This window comes from Glycine max, chromosome 5, assembly GCF_000004515.6.
Source record: "Glycine max cultivar Williams 82 chromosome 5, Glycine_max_v4.0, whole genome shotgun sequence".
NCBI classification, from domain to species: Eukaryota; Viridiplantae; Streptophyta; class Magnoliopsida; order Fabales; family Fabaceae; genus Glycine; species Glycine max.
In genome coordinates this window covers 1,822,365-1,844,889 of record NC_038241.2, presented here as the reverse complement: position 1 = coordinate 1,844,889, position 22,525 = coordinate 1,822,365, and the positions used below count along the sequence as shown (strand labels likewise).

General features: G+C 31.7%; 3 protein-coding genes across 7 annotated transcripts; 1 reads left to right on the top strand and 2 right to left on the bottom strand.

The window, feature by feature from the left end:
* Nucleotides 1-5,343, top strand: LOC100777091 (replication protein A 70 kDa DNA-binding subunit B). 3 transcript variants are annotated; one of them, XR_005891704.1, is made up of 14 exons: nt 1-228; nt 318-464; nt 552-758; nt 893-1,070; nt 1,163-1,433; nt 1,510-1,612; nt 1,823-1,947; nt 2,028-2,106; nt 2,193-2,337; nt 2,502-2,662; nt 2,746-2,866; nt 2,953-3,190; nt 4,014-4,182; nt 4,867-5,343. XR_005891704.1 is itself a non-coding variant. In XM_041015869.1 (13 exons), exons 1-12 carry the CDS (start codon nt 98-100, stop codon nt 3,145-3,147), a joined length of 1,863 nt encoding a protein of 620 aa, XP_040871803.1. In that variant the 5' UTR covers nt 1-97; the 3' UTR covers nt 3,148-3,190; nt 4,014-4,193. The 3 variants fall into 3 exon arrangements, 2 of the variants coding, with proteins under 2 accessions (XP_040871803.1, XP_003524615.1); XM_041015869.1 differs by lacking the exon at nt 4,867-5,343 and having other exon boundaries at nt 4,014-4,193; XM_003524567.5 differs by lacking the exons at nt 4,014-4,182; nt 4,867-5,343 and having other exon boundaries at nt 2,953-3,427.
* Nucleotides 5,344-6,305: 962 nt separating this feature from the next.
* On the bottom strand, nt 6,306-10,469 carry LOC100778145 (putative glycerophosphoryl diester phosphodiesterase). The gene is made up of 8 exons (NM_001254183.2): nt 10,328-10,469; nt 9,716-9,894; nt 9,347-9,530; nt 8,993-9,067; nt 8,258-8,367; nt 7,601-7,819; nt 6,871-7,026; nt 6,306-6,662 (listed from the first exon to the last, which is right to left on the bottom strand). Exons 1-8 carry the CDS (start codon nt 10,341-10,343, stop codon nt 6,423-6,425), a joined length of 1,179 nt encoding a protein of 392 aa, NP_001241112.1. The 5' UTR covers nt 10,344-10,469; the 3' UTR covers nt 6,306-6,422.
* A 5,427-nt stretch (nt 10,470-15,896) lies between these two features.
* Nucleotides 15,897-19,777, bottom strand: LOC100776397 (ninja-family protein Os03g0419100). 3 transcript variants are annotated; one of them, XM_041015867.1, is made up of 3 exons: nt 19,511-19,777; nt 19,036-19,423; nt 15,897-16,560 (listed from the first exon to the last, which is right to left on the bottom strand). In XM_041015867.1, the coding sequence occupies exons 1-3, from the start codon at nt 19,544-19,546 to the stop codon at nt 16,130-16,132; spliced, it is 855 nt and encodes a 284-aa protein (XP_040871801.1). In that variant the 5' UTR covers nt 19,547-19,777; the 3' UTR covers nt 15,897-16,129. The 3 variants fall into 3 exon arrangements, with proteins under 3 accessions (XP_040871801.1, XP_006579502.1, XP_040871802.1); XM_006579439.4 differs by having other exon boundaries at nt 15,903-16,557; XM_041015868.1 differs by having other exon boundaries at nt 15,903-16,560; nt 19,036-19,420.
* Nucleotides 19,778-22,525: the final 2,748 nt, after the last annotated feature.

The window sequence follows — 22,525 nt, the reverse complement described above, 5'->3', positions numbered from 1 at the left end:
AAATTCCCATTTCCCGCCACACACCCCACTATACAAAAACACTCTCTCTCTCTCTGTTTCCTCCAAAAACAAAACTTTCCCTACACACTTTCTTCCAATGGCCGCCAAAACGGTAACCCCCGACGCCGTTTCGACGCTCCTCGCAAACCCTTCCCCCGATTCCACATCGGATCTCCCCGACATCGTCGTTCAAGTCCTCGATCTTAAGGCGACAGGCAATAAATACATGTTCGTCCTCTCTAACCCTCGCATTTCATTGCGCTTTTCCGTTTCCCGCTCCAGATCTGTAACTAATTGCACCGTTTTTTCATGTACAGGTTTACTGCTAATGATGGAAAAACGAAACTGAAAGCTATGATTCCTTCGGATATGCGCTCTCAGGTGCTCTCCGGGGCTATTCAAAACCTAGGTCTTATTCGCGTCCTTGATTACACTGTCAACGATATCCCCAATAAATCGGACAAGTAAGTTACAATTTCGCTGCCCATGTCGCTTCGTATTCCCGCTTTTGAAGCTCATTTGTGTTGTTTGATTTATTTTTTTCGATGCAGATACCTTCTTGCCATTAAATGTGAAGCTGTATCTCCCGCGCTTGAAATGGAGATAAAGAGTGAGGAATCTGGATCTGGGATTCTTTTGAAGCCCAAAGTAGAGGGTGGAGTCAAGACTGAAGGTGCTGCTGCTGGGATTCTTCTCAAGCCCAAGCAAGAAGTGGTGACAAAATCTGCTAACCAGATTCTACGCGAACAGCATGGAAAGTGAGTTGTGTTTTTTTTTCTTTTCTTTTTTTGGTCTGTGTTCTGAAATTTAGGGGTTTTATATTTTTGTTTAGGGTATGTGTTTTTTTAAGTTCTTTAAAGAAATGTAAAATTTCCTCTTATTTTATTTTTAGTTCGGCTCCTGCTGCACGCATGGCAATGACGCGTAGAGTGCGTCCTCTTGTTTCGTTGAACCCTTATCAGGGTAATTGGACAATAAAGGTTAGCGTTACGAGCAAAGGGAACATGCGTACCTATAAGAATGCTAGGGGTGATGGTTGCGTCTTCAATGTTGAATTGACGGATGAAGATGTAAGAATTATTGTGTATTTATTTTGGAATTTGAATGTTGTCTTGCATGTTAAATCTGGAGGGTGATGTCGTTTTGTTTTGAAATTTTCCAGGGTACTCAGATTCAGGCAACTATGTTTAATAATGCTGCAAGGAAATTTTTTGACAAATTTGTTCTGGGAAAGGTTTACTACATTTCAAGGGGAACTTTGAAAGTTGCTAACAAGCAGTTCAAAACTGTGCAAAATGATTATGAAATGACGCTAAATGAGAATTCCGAGGTGGAAGAGGTGGTCGGTGAAGCAAGTTTTGTTCCGGAAACAAAATTCAACTTTGTGCAGATTGATCAACTGGGTCCTCATGTCAATAAGTCTGAGCTTGTGGGTGAGTGTTGTTTAGAAGATATGCTAATTGTTTGGTTTGTTTAATCTTTTATTGATTGTATATGCTTTAATCTCAGATGTTATTGGAGTTGTTAAGAATGTGTCTTCAACAATGAGCATTCGTAGGAAGAGTGACAATGAGAGTATTCCAAAGCGTGACATTACTATTGCTGATGACACGTGAGTATTTGCCACTTCTCACATACAATGTCTAGCTTTTTTTTTAAAAAAATATTATTGTGAATTGGGGAATGTTGTTAAGAGTGATTTGTAAACAGTATTTACTTTTTAATTGAGTTAACGATGACTTGTAATCCATGTACAGGAGTTCACATTGGAGTAAGGTTTTTGTTATTGTTACTTGTTAAATATCTATGCTTGCCATTTCAGGAAGAAGACAGTAGTTGTGTCCTTGTGGAATGAACTTGCAACTACCACAGGAGAAGAGCTACTGGACATTGTTGATAAATCTCCAGTTGTTGCAATTAAATCTCTCAAGGTTGGGGACTTCCAAGGTATGCTTAGGTGTATGCTTTGATAAGTATTGCATGATAAAGGTGCAAGGGGCTCATGTATTCTTGAACATCTGTTTCAGGTGTTTCTTTGTCAACTATAGGCAGAAGTGTGGTTCTGGTAAATCCAGACATACCCGAAGCAAAAAATCTCAGAAGCTGGTATGCTAACATCCATCAGGCTATAGTCTCCTTGTTATGATATTTTTATTTTTATGGCTATATTTATATGCTTGTCTGGGTCACAGGTATGATTTTGAAGGCAAGGATGCTGCAATGGACTCTGTAGGCTCTGGTTCAAGTCCAATATCTAACAATGGGATTAGATCAGTGTACACTGATCGTATTCATCTTTCTGACATAATCTCAAACCCATCATTGGGAGATGGAAAGGTATTTGGTTATTAATTTTCCTGAATGTTGGACATTGCTAATACAGTTCCATGTGGTTGTTTGATATAAACATTCATTAGACATGTTATTGGAACTCCTGCAAATTTTAATGGATTTTCATCCGAGTTTCTAGTCTAACTTGTCTCTTCTGTTGCTTTGGGCAGCCTGCTTTTTTCAGTCTTAGAGGACATATAACCTTCATAAAGCCTGATCAGGCAATGTGGTATCGTGCCTGTAAGACATGCAATAAGAAAGTTACTGAAAGCTTTGGTTCTGGATATTGGTGTGATGGATGTCAGAAAAGTGATGAACAGTGTAGTTTAAGGTCATAATTTATCACTTTTAATTTTATTCTCAAGTTTTCTAGATCATATTGGTATTTAAGATTTTTCACTTTGTCCATTTCAGGTATATTATGGTTGCCAAGGTTTCTGATGGAAGCGCTGAGACTTTTATCTCTGTCTTCAATCAGGAAGCTGAGAAGATCGTTGGATGCTCTGCTGATGATCTAGATAATCTTAAATTACAAGTAACCTCAGTTACCCTTAGCTAATTATTGGAACACGATGATAAATTGTTATTTTAATATTAAACCAAATATCTTGTTTATTTCAGGAAGGAGAAGATAATCCTTATCAGATGACATTGAAGGAAGCTACTTGGGCTCAACATCTTTTCCGGGTTAGTGTTACTCCGAACGAGTATAATGGCGAGAAGCGGCAAAGGATAACAGTTCGAGCAGTTGTTCCTGTTGACTTCGCTGCTGAGTCAAGGTTTATACTGGAAGAATTATCGAAGATGAGAGCATAAGATGCATATGCAGATTCACAGTTTCTACATCTTTTGGTTGAAGGTTATTTAGTATGTTACTGGTTGTAATTATTAATTAATTCCCTAGGTGGGTTTTATATTATGCACTTTGCCGAGCTCTAGAGAATATCTTACTCATCCACATGTTATTGATTTTCCGTTATGTCATCAGAGATTCCTCCAAAATTCTTCAAGCTTTGCCTGATTGAGGAGTGGATGAATTGGGTTCTTCCTATGTTTTGATTAGATTTATTTACGAAGGAGCATTGAGAGAATGAAATTTGTTACCTATATATAGCTATTTTTTTACTATGAAAAAATGATTTTAGACAATTTAAATTAAATATTTTTTAAAATAACTTCTCAGTTAACGCATTTAAACATAAATTATAACTTGTGAATGAGATTTATTTACGAAGGAGCATTAAGTGAAATTTGCGGTAAGGTGAATGAAATTGGCGTAACATGCAGGAACGAAAGTGGTGAAAAAAAATAAAGTTATAGCAAATACGAAGACACTGAGAGAATAATGGGGTAGTTCGTGGTATGGATATATCTGGATTATTATACGAAGAGGAATTCTTGTCTCTTTTGCCGGGATTAAGTATGAGATAATTTTTTTTTTCTATAATATATTTGGGATTAAAAAAATTATCCGCAAAAAATGTTTCCTTATTCAAACTGAGAACATTTACAAAAGTAACTCAAATGTTTGTGATTGAAATGCTTTTTTTTTTTTATAATTTCTATGATAATTTTAGTCCTTACATATACAACACATTATTACATTAGTTTGTACTTTGATTAATAGTTGCTAACTTACTGTGCTTTGAACTAAATTCTTGTGTCTCTTGCTAACTTCCTAGGTTCTAGCTATGTTTCCTGATCTATTGAATGGTCGGTCTTCTCCTTTCACTAGAGTGCAGACCTTTGGGTTAAATATGGACAGACTTTCTTCCTCCTATGTTATACCTACCAATGTCATGGCCTACTTATTTGGTGGATCTCCTGAATTTGTTTTCTTTGGATGGGAAGGTATGAAAATGGTATATAAATGGAACCTCTTGTAGTTTTCTTCTAGCATTTATCATAGATGCAGAACATTGGCACACCGATTATTTGTCATATTGCTTTATGGAATGCAATTAGTAATTCTTTTTATGCTCAAAATTACTTGAGAAGCAATTACTGATAACCGTTTGGTGTTTAAGAAAACTCAACGAACTAAGATACTAGATCCAACTAAGGTCTAATTTATAAAGCTTTAGTGTCAGATATCATAGAAGATTCAACAAAGTTTTAAGTTGGTTGTGGACTCCCTCACATTTGACACTTCTCTTGGGTCTGATATGTTAAAGGTTTGTGAAAATGGATTGGTCATATAAGAGAAGACTAAAAAAATAGCTAATGAGAAAAGCCAATCAAATAGAAAATTTATTGTAGTAAAAAAGGGTAGGGGAAGACCTAAGGCTATGTAATGGTAAGCCCTTCCACTTTATTCCATCCTATCATCATCCTTGAATCTAGTTGAATTTATACAGAAAATTGCTATATATCATTACTGTGAAAATTCATAGTTGTCTAATTTTAGCCCTTATGATGGACAAATATGGATCATATGCTAGAGTATTGTTCTTCAATGGCCTGCAGAGAGAACATTATGGTATATTTTTGTATGCACGCAGGATCCGCTTACTGATCTTATGTTTTACATTACAGGTGCTTAGAGTAAAATCCAATTTGATTGAAGATGGCTTCCAGCTAACTTCCACAGCTGTACCTTTTGGAGGATTACGAGATGTTTTGTTTGTGTCTTAACAAAGAACTTGTGTTTTCTGCAATGGAGTATGTGGCAATGCAAAGAGGAGTTGACTTATTGTTCTTAATCTGGCGTCAAATTTGTTACTATTTTTTTTTTTTGCAATCTTCTAGGATCTAGCTGTAATAGCCTGTCATGGGAGCTTTTTTCGGCTCTCTTGCTTTGTAAATAGCCTATTACACATGGAATCTCAATTAGCTCAAAAGAACAATTGTAAGTGGTAAACTGAATAGGCTTATAACAATAGATATCTGATGACTCTGATCTTAGATTTCTGTGTAAAATTGGGCAAGCTCAAGAGTTTCATGATTACAGCTTATAGCACATCACCTCTATTATATAAATGAGGCACCTTTATTTGCAGAGAGGTGTTCACTCTCCCCACTCTCTATTGTTATTTCTTAAGTTATTCTCTCCATTCTTCTTTAGCCGTGATATTCATACGCATAACTTGCAAAAGTTATGCTTCAGTGGTGGAAATTTATTGTGAAGTTGGTATTATTAGTATCAGCAGTGCTAAAGGTTGCACCTCCTTTTGTACTGACAGCAATCTAGGATGTTGTCTTATAATAGCTCTAATAGAAAAGAAAACGTGTTATTAGCTTTGACTTTTGTTTGAGATGCCTGAAACAACTGATTGACAGAGCAATCACATTTCTAGCATTAATGTAGTTGTTTTTGGTGATTGTGTGAATCAGAAGGGATAAATTGATGGCACTATGGTTTTTAAGCTCCATCGTTCTTAATCACTATTAAGTGTCTGAGTGATGTTTGAATCTGTTTGATGATGTTAAAATGGCAAAGGGTGTGTTTGTTTTAACATTTGAAACCCCTCAACCGGCTGTTTAAGCAAAAGTGACAAATTGTTACTTCTCACAAAATGACACCTTGGAATTTGTGCAACTTGAACGTAACAGGTTCACAAACATGCCCAAAATAGCATAGGTCTTGTTGACAAATTGTGTTGTGAGTGGTTGAAACTTTTTCAGACATTTCTGCTGCAACACATGCTTATATTTCAGTTTAATATTGGAAAAAATATAATTATTAAGATTTTCATGTGATATATTAGTTAACAGTTATATATATATAAATATAAATAGAAAAATGTTCCATACCAAAACTTTTCAAGATTCAGGAGAGTAGGAAGGTCAAATATTGACACGTGGGAGGTGCATTATCGTGAAAATTCGACAATGTTCATGCTTTACCATGTGGGTGGGGTATTATCATTTTAGTTCCTTTACTTGCATTATTTTTACGTTTTGGTTATAGTTACACAAACTTTACATTCAGTTCCAGCACTTGGTCATTCACTGTGATTAGTGATTTTTTATTTTGCTTAATTTTCAGACTTAAGTCAAAACTCAAAAGCTCTCTTGTAAATATTGTTATTAGCGTCTTTTGAACACAATAAATTAATCCAAACACTTATACACCATCTGAATTCTCAAGATCATTCATAAGAGGAGACTAACAAAGCAATTTTATGTAATAGATTGGATTCAGTCTTGTCATCATCATCATCTTTACGGTTAGAGGTCCATTCCTGATAACGATGAAGACTACCAGTGAAGTCTGTAAAGAGACCATCAACGCCTATCTTGTTGATCCAGAAATCATATTCCATATACGGATCTTGACTGAAGTTGAAATGCAAAAATGGGAACTCATTTCGGTAAGTATATGGATGCACCTGCACCAATATTAGCAATTCTATTGTCATTTGTTTGGCTCAAACCATTAATGGAAGACAATACAATAGATTAAAGAGGAACAATGTCAAACAGATACACACAAAACATATAAGACAACAAAATCAAGAATAAATCCGCTCAATCTTCCAAAAATGATCAAATCCATGAAATCGTAAGAACAAAATAAGCTTTAAACAAGAACTGTACCTGCAGGTTATGAGCATGTGCCCTGGCAACAAGATTAGTAGGATTTGTCATATAATTTTTTACCACAGGTACCACTGTGTCCTTCCAAGGTCCAATTCCCACAACATATTGCTTTATGTACTCTAGGTATTCATCAGATGTAATCTCCCAATATGACTGCACATTGTCATCACAGTACTTTTATTAGGCTTTGGAATAGACAGTGAAAACAATTTCGTGTAACATAAAATGGAGACAGTATTACTTTTGAAAAAGCAGAAATTACATAAATGCATTGAGTGTGCCAAGGTTTAGTCAAGTAGGAATGGATAATCTCCTAGGGCAGGGCTTTTTCCAATTTCAACATTTTTTTAAGGAAACCAGCATTGAGTGTGCTGGCAAGAATGACAGTGGAAAGCTGAAAAATAGTAGAGTGAAAATTGAGAAGGTATTTGGAAAGAATGCAATACATTCTTCATTTACATTCCTCCATTTATACAACACAAAGAAAGAAAAGTGTTCCCTATTCTCCATACAAAACGAGTATAAAGCTGCACTGTTGGGACTACTTATGCTTTCTCTTTGTAATGTGATACTTTTTAAGGTCTGAAGATCAGAAGATGTACCATCATGATATAAATTATTAACTTCACAAGTATAACAAATTCCATTGAAAAAAAAAACGTGTTGTTCCAAAAAGTTCAATAATCCTAAAGCAGCTCGGACATCGAGGATAAAATGTATTACACACCTGATTAGTGTCTTGAGTTGGAACAGTAACATCATCAATTAAGAAAACCTTGGGCAAGTCCGTTTTATTTGATATATACACGAGTGAAGTTGGAGCAAATGACTGAATAAATACAGGTTGTCTCAACCAATCTTTTGACAGGTAGGAACCCTTGTACCCATATTTCTGAAGTGTCTCCACAAACTTGTCCTCAAATCTTTTGCCATGGGACCATTTAACCTGTTGATTGTATCAACTTAATGAACAGAAAGGACACAAAGCCTCTAAAAGAACTTGGCTAAAACATATTACTATTAAGACCAAATTATCAAGCATGAAATTGTAAGATTTTTCATAAAACAATCTAACAGGGTAGAAGAATTCTTAATGCAATTTGCACCCTTATAAACTTCCAACAACATAATCTCACCTCCTGTAATACTCATTAGCATTAATTTAAAGATGGGAATTTATTTCATTGAGTGTGCAATACCACGAGCAGTCCAGCACTAACCATCAAATACATATGTACAATAAGAATGGTGGATTCTAATGTATTCTTCAGTTAGATGAATTATATATCAACAGGTATGCCTTTTGGAACAACTTATCTTTGTTGCTACAAATCCCCCCTCTCCTAACATGTACATTTGTTGGATTCTAGAAAGAAATACTCACATGTTGATTGATAAATACTGGATTTTTTATCTCTGGATATATTCCAACAACTCTGGGTGCATCCAGTGCTATGGTAATGAACTCTTCAAAAGTGATGATTTGAAACTTTCCTGAAATAGATTCCAAGTATAAAGTTGTAGACTAACAGCTACTTTTAATGTGTGCTAAAGCAATATTAGTTTCATGTAGTTTTCAAAAGAGAAAAAACAAGCCATCAGCAGCCAGCTTCCCTAAAAATGAAAAAAAAAATTAGTTCCACTCTTCTGTGTGTAGGGGAATAATGTAACAATGCACAGTTGGCAGCAAGAGAAAAAAATATTGCAAGGATGGGGGAGGAAAGGGAAAGTGAATTAGGAGAGGGTGGAAAATGGTGGAGAGGACAATTGAATTTTGGAGAGGATTTGGTGGCTTAGGTCAGGGAGGGCATAGTCTGTGTTTGAGCTCTGGTTGTATTCTCTTTACTGCATTTTCTTCATTTCTTCTATTCCAGCATCTCTGTTTTTGTTTGTTGAGAACTAATTTTTCCTTGTAGAGGAGATTTCCTCCTTCAGTTCCATCTTATTTTCAGTATTTATGTCATTCTTATCAAAATCTATCATGAATTAAAAAAAATATTGATAATGATTTTAGAACTATCAGGTAGTGAACTGTGGTAACAGAATATTTCAGAACCAATGAATGAACAAGTCAAACAAACGAAAGAAAATAACACAATACTGCAAAGAAGGGACTAACCATTAAACTGTTGGTCCCTGAAGCTACACCTCTGTTTCACCCTCAATGACTTTAATTCCTTTAATGTGAAATCAACTGCAAATATACAAACAAGTAAACTTATTTTGGCATATTAGATTATTCGAACAAGAAGCAAACTTGTTTAGATGGAAAATAAGACTTTAAACAAAATTATAGAATTTGAAACATAAGCAGACCTGAAATACTTGTCCCTAAAAACAATGAAAATTGAGATGAATTTCAAGCTTATGCATTTATGTCACAGACAGAAGCAATCAGATCAACACCCTAATAATTTCATTAAGGAAATTTGCAAGGAAGTTGAACAATGGATAGCAAGTTTAGCTACACTACCAGTAAAAAAGCCAGTCATGTTTTCCCCTTGGACTTCATATGTTCTTTTACGATTAGCAAACTCTGTGCGATTTGCAATGTCAGTAGTATTATCAAGGGTAACATCATGGAAACATACAAGAACACCATCTTTGGATGATAAGATATCAGTTTCAATGAAGTCTGCACCCTCCTCAATAGCTCTCTGCAAGAAAGATTCGTTTTTGAGCAAGCATATGCCAAAGATGGCAATGATATTCATTATGTCATCTACATCTTGCCTAATAATAGTTTGTGCATAATTGTAGCATGATTGCATTTGATGAAAAAACAATTATAGTCAATTTCCATATCCGAAAAATTTAAGTTTAGTGAAAAGAGTCTTCTCACCAAGTATGCAGGATGAGTTTCCTCAGGAAGCTCTCCGTTTGAACCGCGATGAGCAATGTTATAAGGGCGAAAAGTTTGTAGGGGCTTCCTATTTCCATCATCACCTTTGCTGGGAAGTGGATACAAAGGCCTTGCATTGCATCCAATGACAAGCAATAGAAATACAAAAGGAGTAAAACCTGTTTAAGTTCAGATTTATTAGACCAAGTTAAAAGATACAATTTAGCTGGGAAAACGGCAGCCAAAACAACAATTTTCACACAAACATGAAAAGCATACATCCCAAGTGGGAGAAAAACTACAAATGAAGACAATGGTATGGATATTATGGTAAATTTGAATGCTGACTCAAATGAGTGATGAAACTGAAGCATGAATTTCTGACTTAAAATCTATATGACACAAGATCCATTTAGAAACTAAATGGCAAAGGGTCGTTGATTAATTAAGAAACAACAATGGTTCCAGATCAAATACTCAGAAATTTTCTACGCATCTCGCTCAGATCAACAGAAACAAAAAAAAAAAGGAGAAAAAAAAACGAAAGAAGAGAAATGCGAAGGAAAAACATAAAAAAAGGTGAAGGGATTCTGAAAAGTGAAAAGGCCTTACTGGGTAAGGAAGCCATGGAGAAGGAGATAAGATAACGATGGGTCTGGTTGTGTTGTGTTGCTCACTTCATCGTTTCCGAGTCCAATATATTGGTTTCAACTGTTATTAAATAATGGGGTCTTGGTGTGAACGATTTTATCTTAAGAATGTTAATGGTCAGAGGCTTTATGATTGGCGTCGAAATGCTGGACTCCACGAATATTCTCCGCATTGCAAGATTCCTTAATAACATCACAACCCAAATACATACGCCAATCTGTAACATCACTGGCAATATTTCGTTTACTCCATCCATGCTTTTCTTAATTTAGGCTAAACTATTGTATTTTTCCCAAGTCATATTTTTTAGTTTGATCCTCGAATTTTATTTTTTATTATCTTATATCTTAAGGTAATATGTTAAATCAAGTTTATTTTTCCATCAATTTACCACACTATTTTATTTTTCTTATCTTGATAAGAAACTAAAAATATGACACTTAATAGGAATGTTTGTCATTGGCATTGTTAGTGATAAAAACTGACTAAAGGATTAATTAATCTAACAAAAACACTTTAAGAGATTAAAGTTAAAAAAATTTAAACTTCTAAAAAAATAAGATAAAAGATAAAAAAATATATTTTGTTCATTCATTTAAGTAATTAATTTAAATTTAACAGTAAAAAATTTAAAATAAAAAACATTTTTAGGATAGAAATAATTAAGGTTTGAGATGGAAATAAAAAATTATTAAAAGGAATTTTTTAAGGGTTGTTGAATTTAGAATATCAACTAAAAGATTTTTTTTTAAAAAAACAATAATTTATTCATTTTAAATATTTAAAAATAATTTTTAAATAATGATGTATTTAAAATTTTTGTTATAAAATAAAAAAGGAAAACATTTCTTCAAGTTGAAAAAATATAAAAATTTAAATGTAAAACAGAATTTATTTTTAAGTTCTGAAACGTGAAAATTATCGCATACATGTTTTATATATTTTTCTAGTTATAATTTAATCAATATATATATATATATATATATATATATATATATATATATATATATATATATATATATATATATATATATATATATATAACATTAATAACTTAAATATCACATTAATAAAATATAATATATTTAATGCATAACTTTTCACTTGCAAATAATACAACTTTGTATCTAAAGAGAATTCAAGAGAGTTTATCTTATCATATTGTTTTCTAATTTAACTTCCTCTTTAAAGATAATAACAACAACAAAATATGATAACATTATCATATATTATTCACATAATAACTAAAGAATTAACCGTAGAATAGTTATGTATTTTATATCTTATCATTATATCTTTATTGTTTGTCACCAAACATACTTTAAACCTTTTTTATTCGTTTTAGGCTCTAAACTTATTATACATAAAATACACACAAGAAAATACGTTTTCTTTTAACACATATTTTTCCTCCCACCACAATTATTACTTGACAAAAATTACTCCCACATTACTTTGTTTTAGGGAAGCAAAGTTTGAGTTTGTTGACCAACCAAAATATTATTGTTTTAAAAGTTTTCAAAGCTAAATAGTGTTCAAATGAAAATTTCATGGATTCTCAAAGCCTAGTCTCACCGCTTCACGGATTGTGTTAAGACAAGGCATGCAATTGAGTATTGGTAATGGAAATTCTATAAATGTTTGTAACCAACCATGACTCAATTCTAATTCTCATCCTTATGTTTCTGGTCTACCTCAAATTGGACTTGAAAACCTCACTGTTGCTGACCTTATTGATCAAACTTCATTCCCATGGCGCAAGGATATCATTGATCAAATTTTCACCCCTACGGATGCAGCTCAAATTCAACAGATACCCCTTTTCCACATCTCTAACTGGGACATATTAACATGGAAACATAATGCCTCAGATAATTACTCAGGAAACATAATTCTCCTTTTCCCTTATCATGCAATTATGGAATGCGTTTTCAACACTCAACATTTAAAAGTTCCTGGTAATTGGTTGTTGTTGTGGAAATTAAAACTCTCCAAACTCATGGCAGCCACCATCGCAACCATCTTCAACAATGAAAGTAATTTTTCTGTTGGCATGTGTATCCGAGACAACTTGGGCCAATTTCAAAAGGGCAAAGTCTTCTATTGCTCATGGTCTTGTTGCTCTCTTGGAAGTAGGGATGAAAATGAGTCGAACTGCTTGTCAAATGGTCTTTTGTTCGGCCTATTTAAGGTTCGACTCGGCTTGACTTGTTTACTGTAAAGTTCAAATTCAAGCTTTTTAAAAAGATTTTTTAGATAAAAAGACGAAATCCAAAATATAACTTGTTAAGCTTGAGAATGCGGCATGTTTAAGTAGTAATAATAATAATAATAATAATAATAATTATTATTATTATTATTATTATTATTATTAAATAAAAAACTTTTAAAACTCTTCAGATTCTTATAAAATGATAAATAGAAAATAAAAGTATTTTTACGTTGTATTGTATACGCATTTCACCTCTACGTACGTCCCTTTGCACGTTCATACATTTATTAATATTATGCTCTTTTTTTCATTTTTTTTATATATTTTGTGTTTTAACGACTTGAATTCAATATGATTTTTTTTATCAATTATTTTTTAATTTATACATTACTTACGAAATTTTATAAGTTTCTTTTTTTTAGTTAATATTTTACTAAGTTTTAAAGTAATTAATTGATCAAATGCGTCTTTAAGCAAATTTTTAAATAGACTCGTAGGTCAAGTCAGACTTATATGTAAGACTAGCTGAGCCTTTGAAAAAAGCCTATAACAAGTAATAAGTCAAACTCATCTTACTTATTCAATTCAAACCGAACTCAAGCTTAGTAAAACTTAACTTGATTTGACTCATTTTCATCCCTAACTAGAGAGGCATACGTACTGTATCAGGCAATTGAATGGGCTAAATTTGAGAAATGTTGTTTTTGAAACCTATTGTAAAATAATAATAGATTTCCTTGCAAGTCCAAAATCAGGTTCCTCAAGATCTCATTGCAATTCTCAACAAATGTAGAGCCAATTTGTCAAATATTACAAACTCAATGGTGAGTTTCCCTAGGAGAGGCAAATAAATCTTGTTGTGCATGAGTTAGCAAGAAAAATGAGAAAATCATAAAAGAATAAAAAAAACATAAAAGAATAAATCTTATTAACTAGTGCTATTATTGGTTAAGAATTAAAATATATATTTTTAATATGAAAATCATAGAATAAAAAAAACATAAAAAACACAAATGTACTGTACGTATTCTAACAAAAAAATTATACTCTTAATTCTTTAACCTAAGTGCACACTCTAACATGCCTCGAGTACTATAACGATATATCACAAACACACACTCATTTGACAACTCTACATCTTTTATCTCTTTTTTTCTCATTAGATCCATGTTAAAATACTAGACTAGAAGATCAAAGGTGTCCATCCATCATTATCCTATCATTATAGCCATGAATCAAGGGCAACAGTTATTACTCACAACAATTGAAGCCAAGAGAGAGTTCTGCATCAGATAATGATAGTTAATGATGAAAATGAAATAATAGAAGGAACGAGTACATCAAGACTTAATATGAAGAAACACAAGAAGGGACATCAGGAATTTAATTATAAAAAAACAAATAGTTTCCAAGAAACTTCCACAAACTTCTTAGAGTCAATCAGAGGATCCATCCAGAGAAGGCCTAGTCACATTTGGCGAAGAAGCAGTGATGCCATCTTCTCCTTCATCGCTCTCCACCAAAAATATCTAGGTCAAGGACACAGATGAAAGATGATCATCTCGCGTTCCATTAATTCGACACTCTGGTAGATAGCTAACATTGCGTTTTTGTTATTCAAAGGAGGCCCCTAGGCCCAAACGTTGTTTTGTCAAGTGTGTGTGTGTGTTTGGATTCTTTTCATATTAAAATTGATTATAAAAATTAAGTTTGAAATAAAGTAATTTATATTTAAATATTTTTATTTTAAAAGCAAGTTAGTCCTAACACTTAACCTAAAAAATGTTATTACCAACTTTATCAATATGAAATGTTATTTTACGAGTTTGATTTCTATGTATTACTTTTGTAAAAGAATTATAATAAATATAATTTTGAAAATAATCAGTGCAATAACCAGCATCTTAAACAAGTGTTGAGTTTATAATCTATAACGATTTATATCATTATATTTTTCAATTACTTTTAAATTTTATATAAGTATATGCTAGTAGATATGCATATAAATAATGTGCAAAAATGTAAAAGAATAATTATAAATATTGTATAATTCTATTTTAGCCTCTTTATTTATTTGTTTTCAACACTAATGTGAAGGCTATATAGCAAATACGAGAAACTATCTTTGTCTTTGATGAAAATTCCCTTTACACTGTCGTTAGAACCATGGATAAGATAATTATGGAAAACTATAAGGATTCTTAGCTGCTTCTACACATTCTAAAAGGGGTGTTAGGTGCTTCTCCTCGTTCTAAAAGTGGTTTGTGATAAATAAGGTCATGGACAGACATTTTGAAGTCTAAGGCGAAAATGTTAAAGGAGTCTTTTTTTTACAAGAATCTTAAAGAAACTTAGTATATTATATAAAATATCAATTTTTATATTAATCTTCTAGCTTTTTTACCTACAAAATCATTTATCAGAGTTTTATAATCAAGCAATTCTAACACTTCGCTTTCAATAGATAAAATAGCTAATTCATTCAATCTATCTTGTAACATTGTTAATTTTAGATATGATTTAAGCAATTTTAATTTTGAAAAACTTCTTTCAGTAGCAACTGTTACAACAATTATCAATAAAAATCTATTTAGGATATTGACAGGGATTGTCAATATATAGAGAGAGATATATATACATATATATACGTTCAATACCTCTTTTGTTTTGAGGTTTGTTAACTTACACTTGATTGTCTTTTAAAATTAATAAAGGAAATTTATAGTTATAACTTGTTAACTTATTTTTTGTAATAAATTAATAAATTCCTTTATTTTAGAGGTGTGAAAATAAAATCACTTTTAGAAAATAACTTCAGCCCCTTTTCTTTATGTCCTCTAATGGCTTGGTTGATTTTGTTTGATTGGAGGCTATAATCAAAGGATTCTCGTTATTCTTTACAAATATTAGTAAAAATATGAAATAAAAAATAATATTTTCTCAAAATAGTTCAGAAGAGTTATTGACTTATATATGTTATAGTCAGAGTCCTATATAGAGATTATAAGACATAAAATAAAATTTATTTTAAATTTTAATTTAATACAATTTGTTAATTTTTTTAAAAAAAATTGTGAGTTGATATTTTAAATATTATTTAAATTTCAAATCGACTCAATTAAAGATTTAAATTAATTTATGTATACAAAATATCAACATGAAATAAAATTTTAATTAAATGTGTGATCTTATAAACAATATTTTTCGCCAAAATATCTTTTTTTTATATATCAACCATAGACATTAAATTTAAATTTTGTACTAATTTTAATAGTTTTTTTTAGGTAAATGAGAGGTTAAATATAAAATAGATATAAAATAATTTTCTTTAACATTTTGAAATAAATTAAAAATTTTAGATAAATGATTTACGATGACAATTACATTCATAACTTAAGATTATGTAGTCTTATTAATGAAAAAATGATTACAAATCATAAATCATATCTTAATAAAATTTACCACTTAATAATTTAAATTGACAAAAAATATTAAAAATGTAAAAAAAAAAAAAAAACTCTTGGGGGCCTAAGACAAAGGTCTGATTGGCCTTATGGTTTCCACGGCCCTGGTGATAAACCAGCCCCATCTCCATTGATATAAACTAAATCAGAACAAACAGTGATGTGTTTCATGGGATCTGCCACTTCCTTACCACCAGCATGCATCACGAATTCCGTTGGGGAGAGGAAGCTGCCATGGCAGACACATACAATACAAACTTGGCCTCTCTTATACTTGTACAAAAGCCCTTCTGTTCTCTTCCCAGTTGTGCCACCTCCAGTTGTAATCACACAAGGCATTTGTCTCACAATGTCCGTTGCCTCACTTTCCTGATAGGAATTAACATGCTTAGGCTTTTTGGCTGGCCTCTCTATCATAGTATCAGAGGGCCACGGTGTCATTTCCTGAATTGCTACTGATGAAAGCATGGAATCATTTTCCTTCTTGGGTGGTGTCTGGAAGTTGGAACCAGCTCCTGCTTCAGCATAAGATAAGAAGACAAAAGAGTTTGTCAGCAACAGAGTAGTTATACATGAGCTAGTTATTATAATTATAATGTAGCTAAAAACATACTCAAGCTTTTAATTTTTTTTTACTACCCCGTGTGTTATGTACAACCGCACATTCAACATGATTGGTTAGGCTTTCAATCTATTCGGTTTAGTTTACACTTTACACCTTAATCTAGCCTATAAGTAGTATTTTCTGTAACTCAAATCTAAACGAAAAAACCAATAATTAGGAAACGAGAAGAACTCAACCCAAAAGACATTAAGTGAGGGTATCATGCCAAGTAGTTTATATTCTACTCAATATGGGAGTCCTAATAGACAACCATACAGAAGTATATCTCAGCATTACAACCTAATGGGTAAATTTGCTACTATATTTATTTATTTATGGTAATCAAGCTACCAGTTTGTTCACGAGTTATAATGTCTAAAGGAAAAACCTTTGTAATGTTTTCTTTCTAAGCTTGAAACGGTCATGAGCATAAGGAATTCTTGCTTTATTTGGAAGAAAAATTGTCAAAATATTCCCGTTTTGATGCAAAATCACCTGTGGAAGCTATAAAGAAGTCATTTGCAAAACCAGCCTGATTCCCAATTTGTGAATGTTTTAAACTAAAGCAAATATTTCAGAGAAAGATTTTATAGGATTTTAAGTCAAAAGATAAGCACATGCATATTGAGAATTGAATTTTTATCTCTAAGGTTTAGGTGACTTAAATGCAAAGTGAAAGATTACATTTTATTATATAAATCTTAGTTGAATAGATGTATTGAAAGTTATTTTTGTTTCAACTTCCAAAAGAATTTATTTATTATAGTTGATGACAATCTTCACTATAATTAAAGAAGAGATTTAGTGGAGAAATAACACATGTAAAGAGAGTGTGTGAGAAGAGATATTATGAATCAAAGTCACTTTGTTGAGAGAAAACCATCTTTATTTAAGAGTGTTATCTAATCATTGAGTGAGATACTCGGGTTTGTAAAGTAATACACTATTTGAGGTGAGTTACAATCTTGCAATCATTTTTGTGATAGTGAAAATATTTTTGAGATAATTTTATGCACGTAGATAAGAAGTGCTGAATCATGTTAAATTTTTGTATTTGTTATTATTTTTCTTGCGATGTAATTTTTGTTGTATTTTTATAATCTTTTATAAGTATAAATAATTTTATTTGTGAGAATGTTATTTCCCAACAGATTTAACAAGTAAAATAAATTAACCTTGTTCTGTAATCAAGCATAATTTTTTCATTGTGTCCCCTCTCCAAATCATTCCTCATTCCCAGCTCAAAGTTAAATGCTTCCTCCACTCTCAATTCTCCCTTTTAGCCGCCCAACTACCTCAATCACCAAAAATTATTGTATGGTCAGGACTATCATATGCTCATAATTCTGACCAATCTCCATTCAACACATAACTAAATACAAGTTATTGCATGGTCAAAACTATCACGTGTCCAAAGTTCTGACCAATCTTCATGCGTGATGTATAACTAAGAAATTTCAATTTTCAAGAAATATTTTTTTATACGTGTCAAGTGGAGATTAGATGAAACTATGAACCCCTGTGTTCGATATATAAAATAATTTCTCATCTATCACCTCTGCTCTATCTGCCACATCGGCAATTATGTTATTTTCCTTTGTCACTGCATGTGTGTTCCCCATAATTCCCATGCTATCCTTCTCTTCCACGTAGGATGCACTAGCTCCTCTATTCATATTCCTACTCTTATAAAACTGGTAATAGGAGGTCTGTTAGATTGTAAATCACAGTAGAAGATATCAATTATTAGATAATTCTAAATGATATAACTCATATCATTTGTCACGTGATATGTATTTTTTTTTATAAATTAGAATTTTTGAATATATCATATAGATAAATATGTGATAATCTTAAATCACCTAATAATTTTTAGTTAATTTAATGTACATGTCCAAATGTGAGGAAGTGTTAAATATTTGTCAAGAGTTCTCTTATTTGTTTCATTGCTTGCCTCCCTTCAGTAATTACGCTCAGCGGTTGAAGGTTTTCCTATTTCCTACCACCCAAAAAATGACAGGCCATCTTATTGTAAACATTTTACATGACTTGATGTAATACTCTCATCAGTAAGGAAATATAACTTCCTCCCAATTCATTATTAGAAGTTTGAATTAGCCTATGACATCCTTTTCAATTTAACTTGTAAAATACAGGAGATATGCTTCTTCTTTTTTATTTTATAAATGCTAGCTAGTATAGCAAAAGAATTGCCATGTCAAATTCATCTGAAAGGAACTTAACAACACATGGTCTAATACTATTTTTCAACACACATTCAGTGTTAACTAAAATTTACCAAGATTCAGCAAAATAACATAACATGGAGAGTGTGTTAAAAAGTGTGTACTCACAACAAGGTCAACAAAGTAAAGAAAAATAAAGTTACCCTCATGCCATGCATCCCGACAAGGATTTGCAAATGTCTTGAAATTGTTATCAATTGAGTGAGGTAGAGGCTGAGGACCACCGGCCGGAGACACTGGAAGAGACTTCTTTGCCTCAGCAGCCGCAGCCATTAGCTTCTTCTTCATTAATAATCTCTTCCCAGTCCTCACTCTTCTCATTGTTTGCAAGTCCCCAAACCTTACTATCACCATCTTTTCTTCTTCTGCATTTGTCCCCATAGTGTTCTTGGCTTCCTCCACAACCATTGATGATGATGACCTTGCCAGCACCATCTTTTTTTCTTCTGCATTTTGACCACAGGGAGAAAGCTTGAGAGTAAGGTCTATCTGCTCAGAGTTGGTGTATGGTTTCTCAGAATAAAAACCCTGCTAAAGAAAAGAAAAGCATAATCACTTTCTAGTATTAATGAATGAATCAATTTAATCAGCATTGTATTAAAAAAAAATTATTGTCACCTCCTCCATTGAAATCCAAGAGAAAGGTGAAGTCATTGAACTGAAGAACTCCTTTGAAGAATGCCTGTATTCCCTTTGAAAGAGAAAAGAACAAACGAGTTACAGACATAAAATTTGGAGAATGAAAACCGTATCCACTTCCTCCACAGAGGGAAAGGGAGTTACGAGGATTTCTACGATGAGCCTGTTTGGATCAAAGACTAAAAATTCCTTAACCGTTTTTGGGAGCTTTTCTACCAAAAAAAAAAGTTTTATATTTTGGATGAAAGTGTGATATAAGTGCTTTACACTCTATATATAACACAAAAGAGAATGGCAATGAAATAAAATAGGAAAGTCACACGCAAGCTCTAATTTAGGGACCCGATGCCACATCCGCGGATTCACAAGTGGGAACGAAGAAAGATAAAAAAAACACGAGGTGTGGTCACAGATTTCAGCATAGTACTCACGAGTCACGAAGTGACGCAGAAACAGAAGGATACAAGGAGAGAAATTTTCTTATAATTTTGAATTTATAACTGCTCAAATCTCTTGTGCCATGTGTGTAGTTTTTTTTATGAGTAGAAAACAATATAATGTCAACGGAATTTATAACCATATATCAGTCTTATTCTATTCAATTGAATTAAATGTTTTTGAGATTCTTAGATATGTTCGAAACTAAGGAGATAAATAATATTGGAGATAAATTTTGTATTTTTATTGTGGGTTTCAGTTTTTTACATTTTACTTTACTTTAATTTTTTTTTTCTATTTTTATTGTCTAAGCCAACCATGTCCTTAAATAAAATTAAAATAAATTTTGAAAGAAAAAACATGATTTAAAAAAATTTCTCACTAAGATGATTAACATAATATTTTAAGTAAGGGTGTTCAAAACTAAATTAAATCGCTAGCTGTCAAATCGATTCAAAATAACTGAAGATTGCTTAAACCAATTTTCATATTTTGTTATAAAAAACTGAGCCAAACTAAATAAACTGAATATTATAATTGTATTGATTTTTATTGTGATAATTAATAATAAGTATTAAATAATTTTTTATTTTTTATTTTTTTAATCAAGATATATATTTTACTTCCAAATATTAAAAAGATGTACTAATATTTAAAAAATAGTATTAAATATTAGGTGATACACAAATTACTATTATGTTACATTAAATTAAAGATAATAATTTTTAACTAAAATATGTTAAACAAAATTTAATAAAAATAATTTTTTTAAAATTATATAGTATATATAATACTTATGTAAGTTTAGTTGAAAGATTTAAATTATGATAATAGATTATTTTTTTTTGAAAAATTACGAAATTCAATCGAATCAAATCGTAAAAGATTAGTTTGGTTTGATTTGAATTCGATGTTATATTTAAACTGAACCAAACCAAACTACATTTTTATTTTATATTTGGTTTATATGAATTTGTCTAAAAATCCAACTAAATCACATTACAAAAATCCCTAATTTTGATAGAGATCGGTCATTCACATCAGTAATTTAGTAAATATTTTACACCTATATTTTAATAACCTCAAAAAAAATTTTATAAAACGGAATTGTCTTTTGTTTATGTGTTCTTTTAATCTAATCATTAATCAATTGTGACATCTTGAACTAGACACATGGAGTATGACATTTATAACATTTTTGTCATCACACTGTAGATAAAATATTTACTGATTTTGATTTTGTTAATAAAGCCGAAAAGCTCTAACTCTTCATCTTTTAATTATATTTTTTCACGCACACACTTCAAACTTTACTTAAAACACCTTATATACAAATAATTTACACGGCAGAACATATATAAATATTTCAATAATAATAGCCAATAAATCTAATAACAATGACTAATATAAACTTTTACATCATCTTAAAATTAACAGAACTAACTCAAATCCAAAATCTATCTAACTTATAGCACTAAAATTATCCCCACTTAAACATACTAATTTCAGAAATATGGAACAAAAACAAGGAAGACAGCTAAGCTGCTTACAGGGTTTGGCAATTGGCATAAAGAAGTGGACCTGAGCTGGGAAGTGAGAAGTGAGAAAAACACAAGAGTTGTCTTAGTTCAGGTCATGTTGTTAATAGTCATAGGTAGAGAACGCATTCCAAATTTTCCACGTGTTTATCAATGGAAAGAAAGGTTCACGTATCTAATATCTTGTCACAGACTCATAGCATCAATCAGCGGCTGCGGAAACCAAATCCATCCTTAATCACTGTCACTGTCACCATTTACGAAACGACACTTGTTACTCAGCCCCGTACCAGGTTGCCATATAATTCTCAAAGGATCTTAGGGGCATCAAGGTCAAGTTAAACTCAAGAACTATGAACCTAGCTAGCGTGTGGAAAAGTCACAACTTGTTTCATGTTATAAACCAAAGAATTAATATCTCGTGTTATATTTCAATATAAGATTGGCGTTTAAACACACGTTTTAAGTATGTTTTTCTTTTTCCACCATGATATTGATGTGCAACATCTGCTAATTTATACTAATTTTATTGATCACTAATCTCCCATTTTAAATATGTTTAATTGTTTCAAATTAATTTTATAGAAATTAAAATGAATTGAGACTTAAAAAACAGCCGTCCTACTAGTAAACAATGATATATTTTCTTAAAATAATCTGTGTTTAGTACTTTTAATTATACAATGTAAAAATATATTTCCATGGATATTTGACAATAAGATATATCCCTTAAAATAAATAAAACTTTGCATTTCTTTTTCTCGTTCATTATAAGTGCCCGTTACCAAATCTGTAAATATGGGAATGAATTATTCCAACTTTTCTATGTCGGTATGAAATGATAAACGTTGTGTTGAACAAGAAAGCACTACTAGAAAGTACGAAAAAAATTCAAAGTTTTGACAAATATGCATGTGTAAATGTTTTTTTTTTTTTTTTGCATAAAAGGATTAAGTTGAATTACAAAAAATTGAGATGTACGGGGGCAAGCATGGCATACTATTTTCATACGTAATTT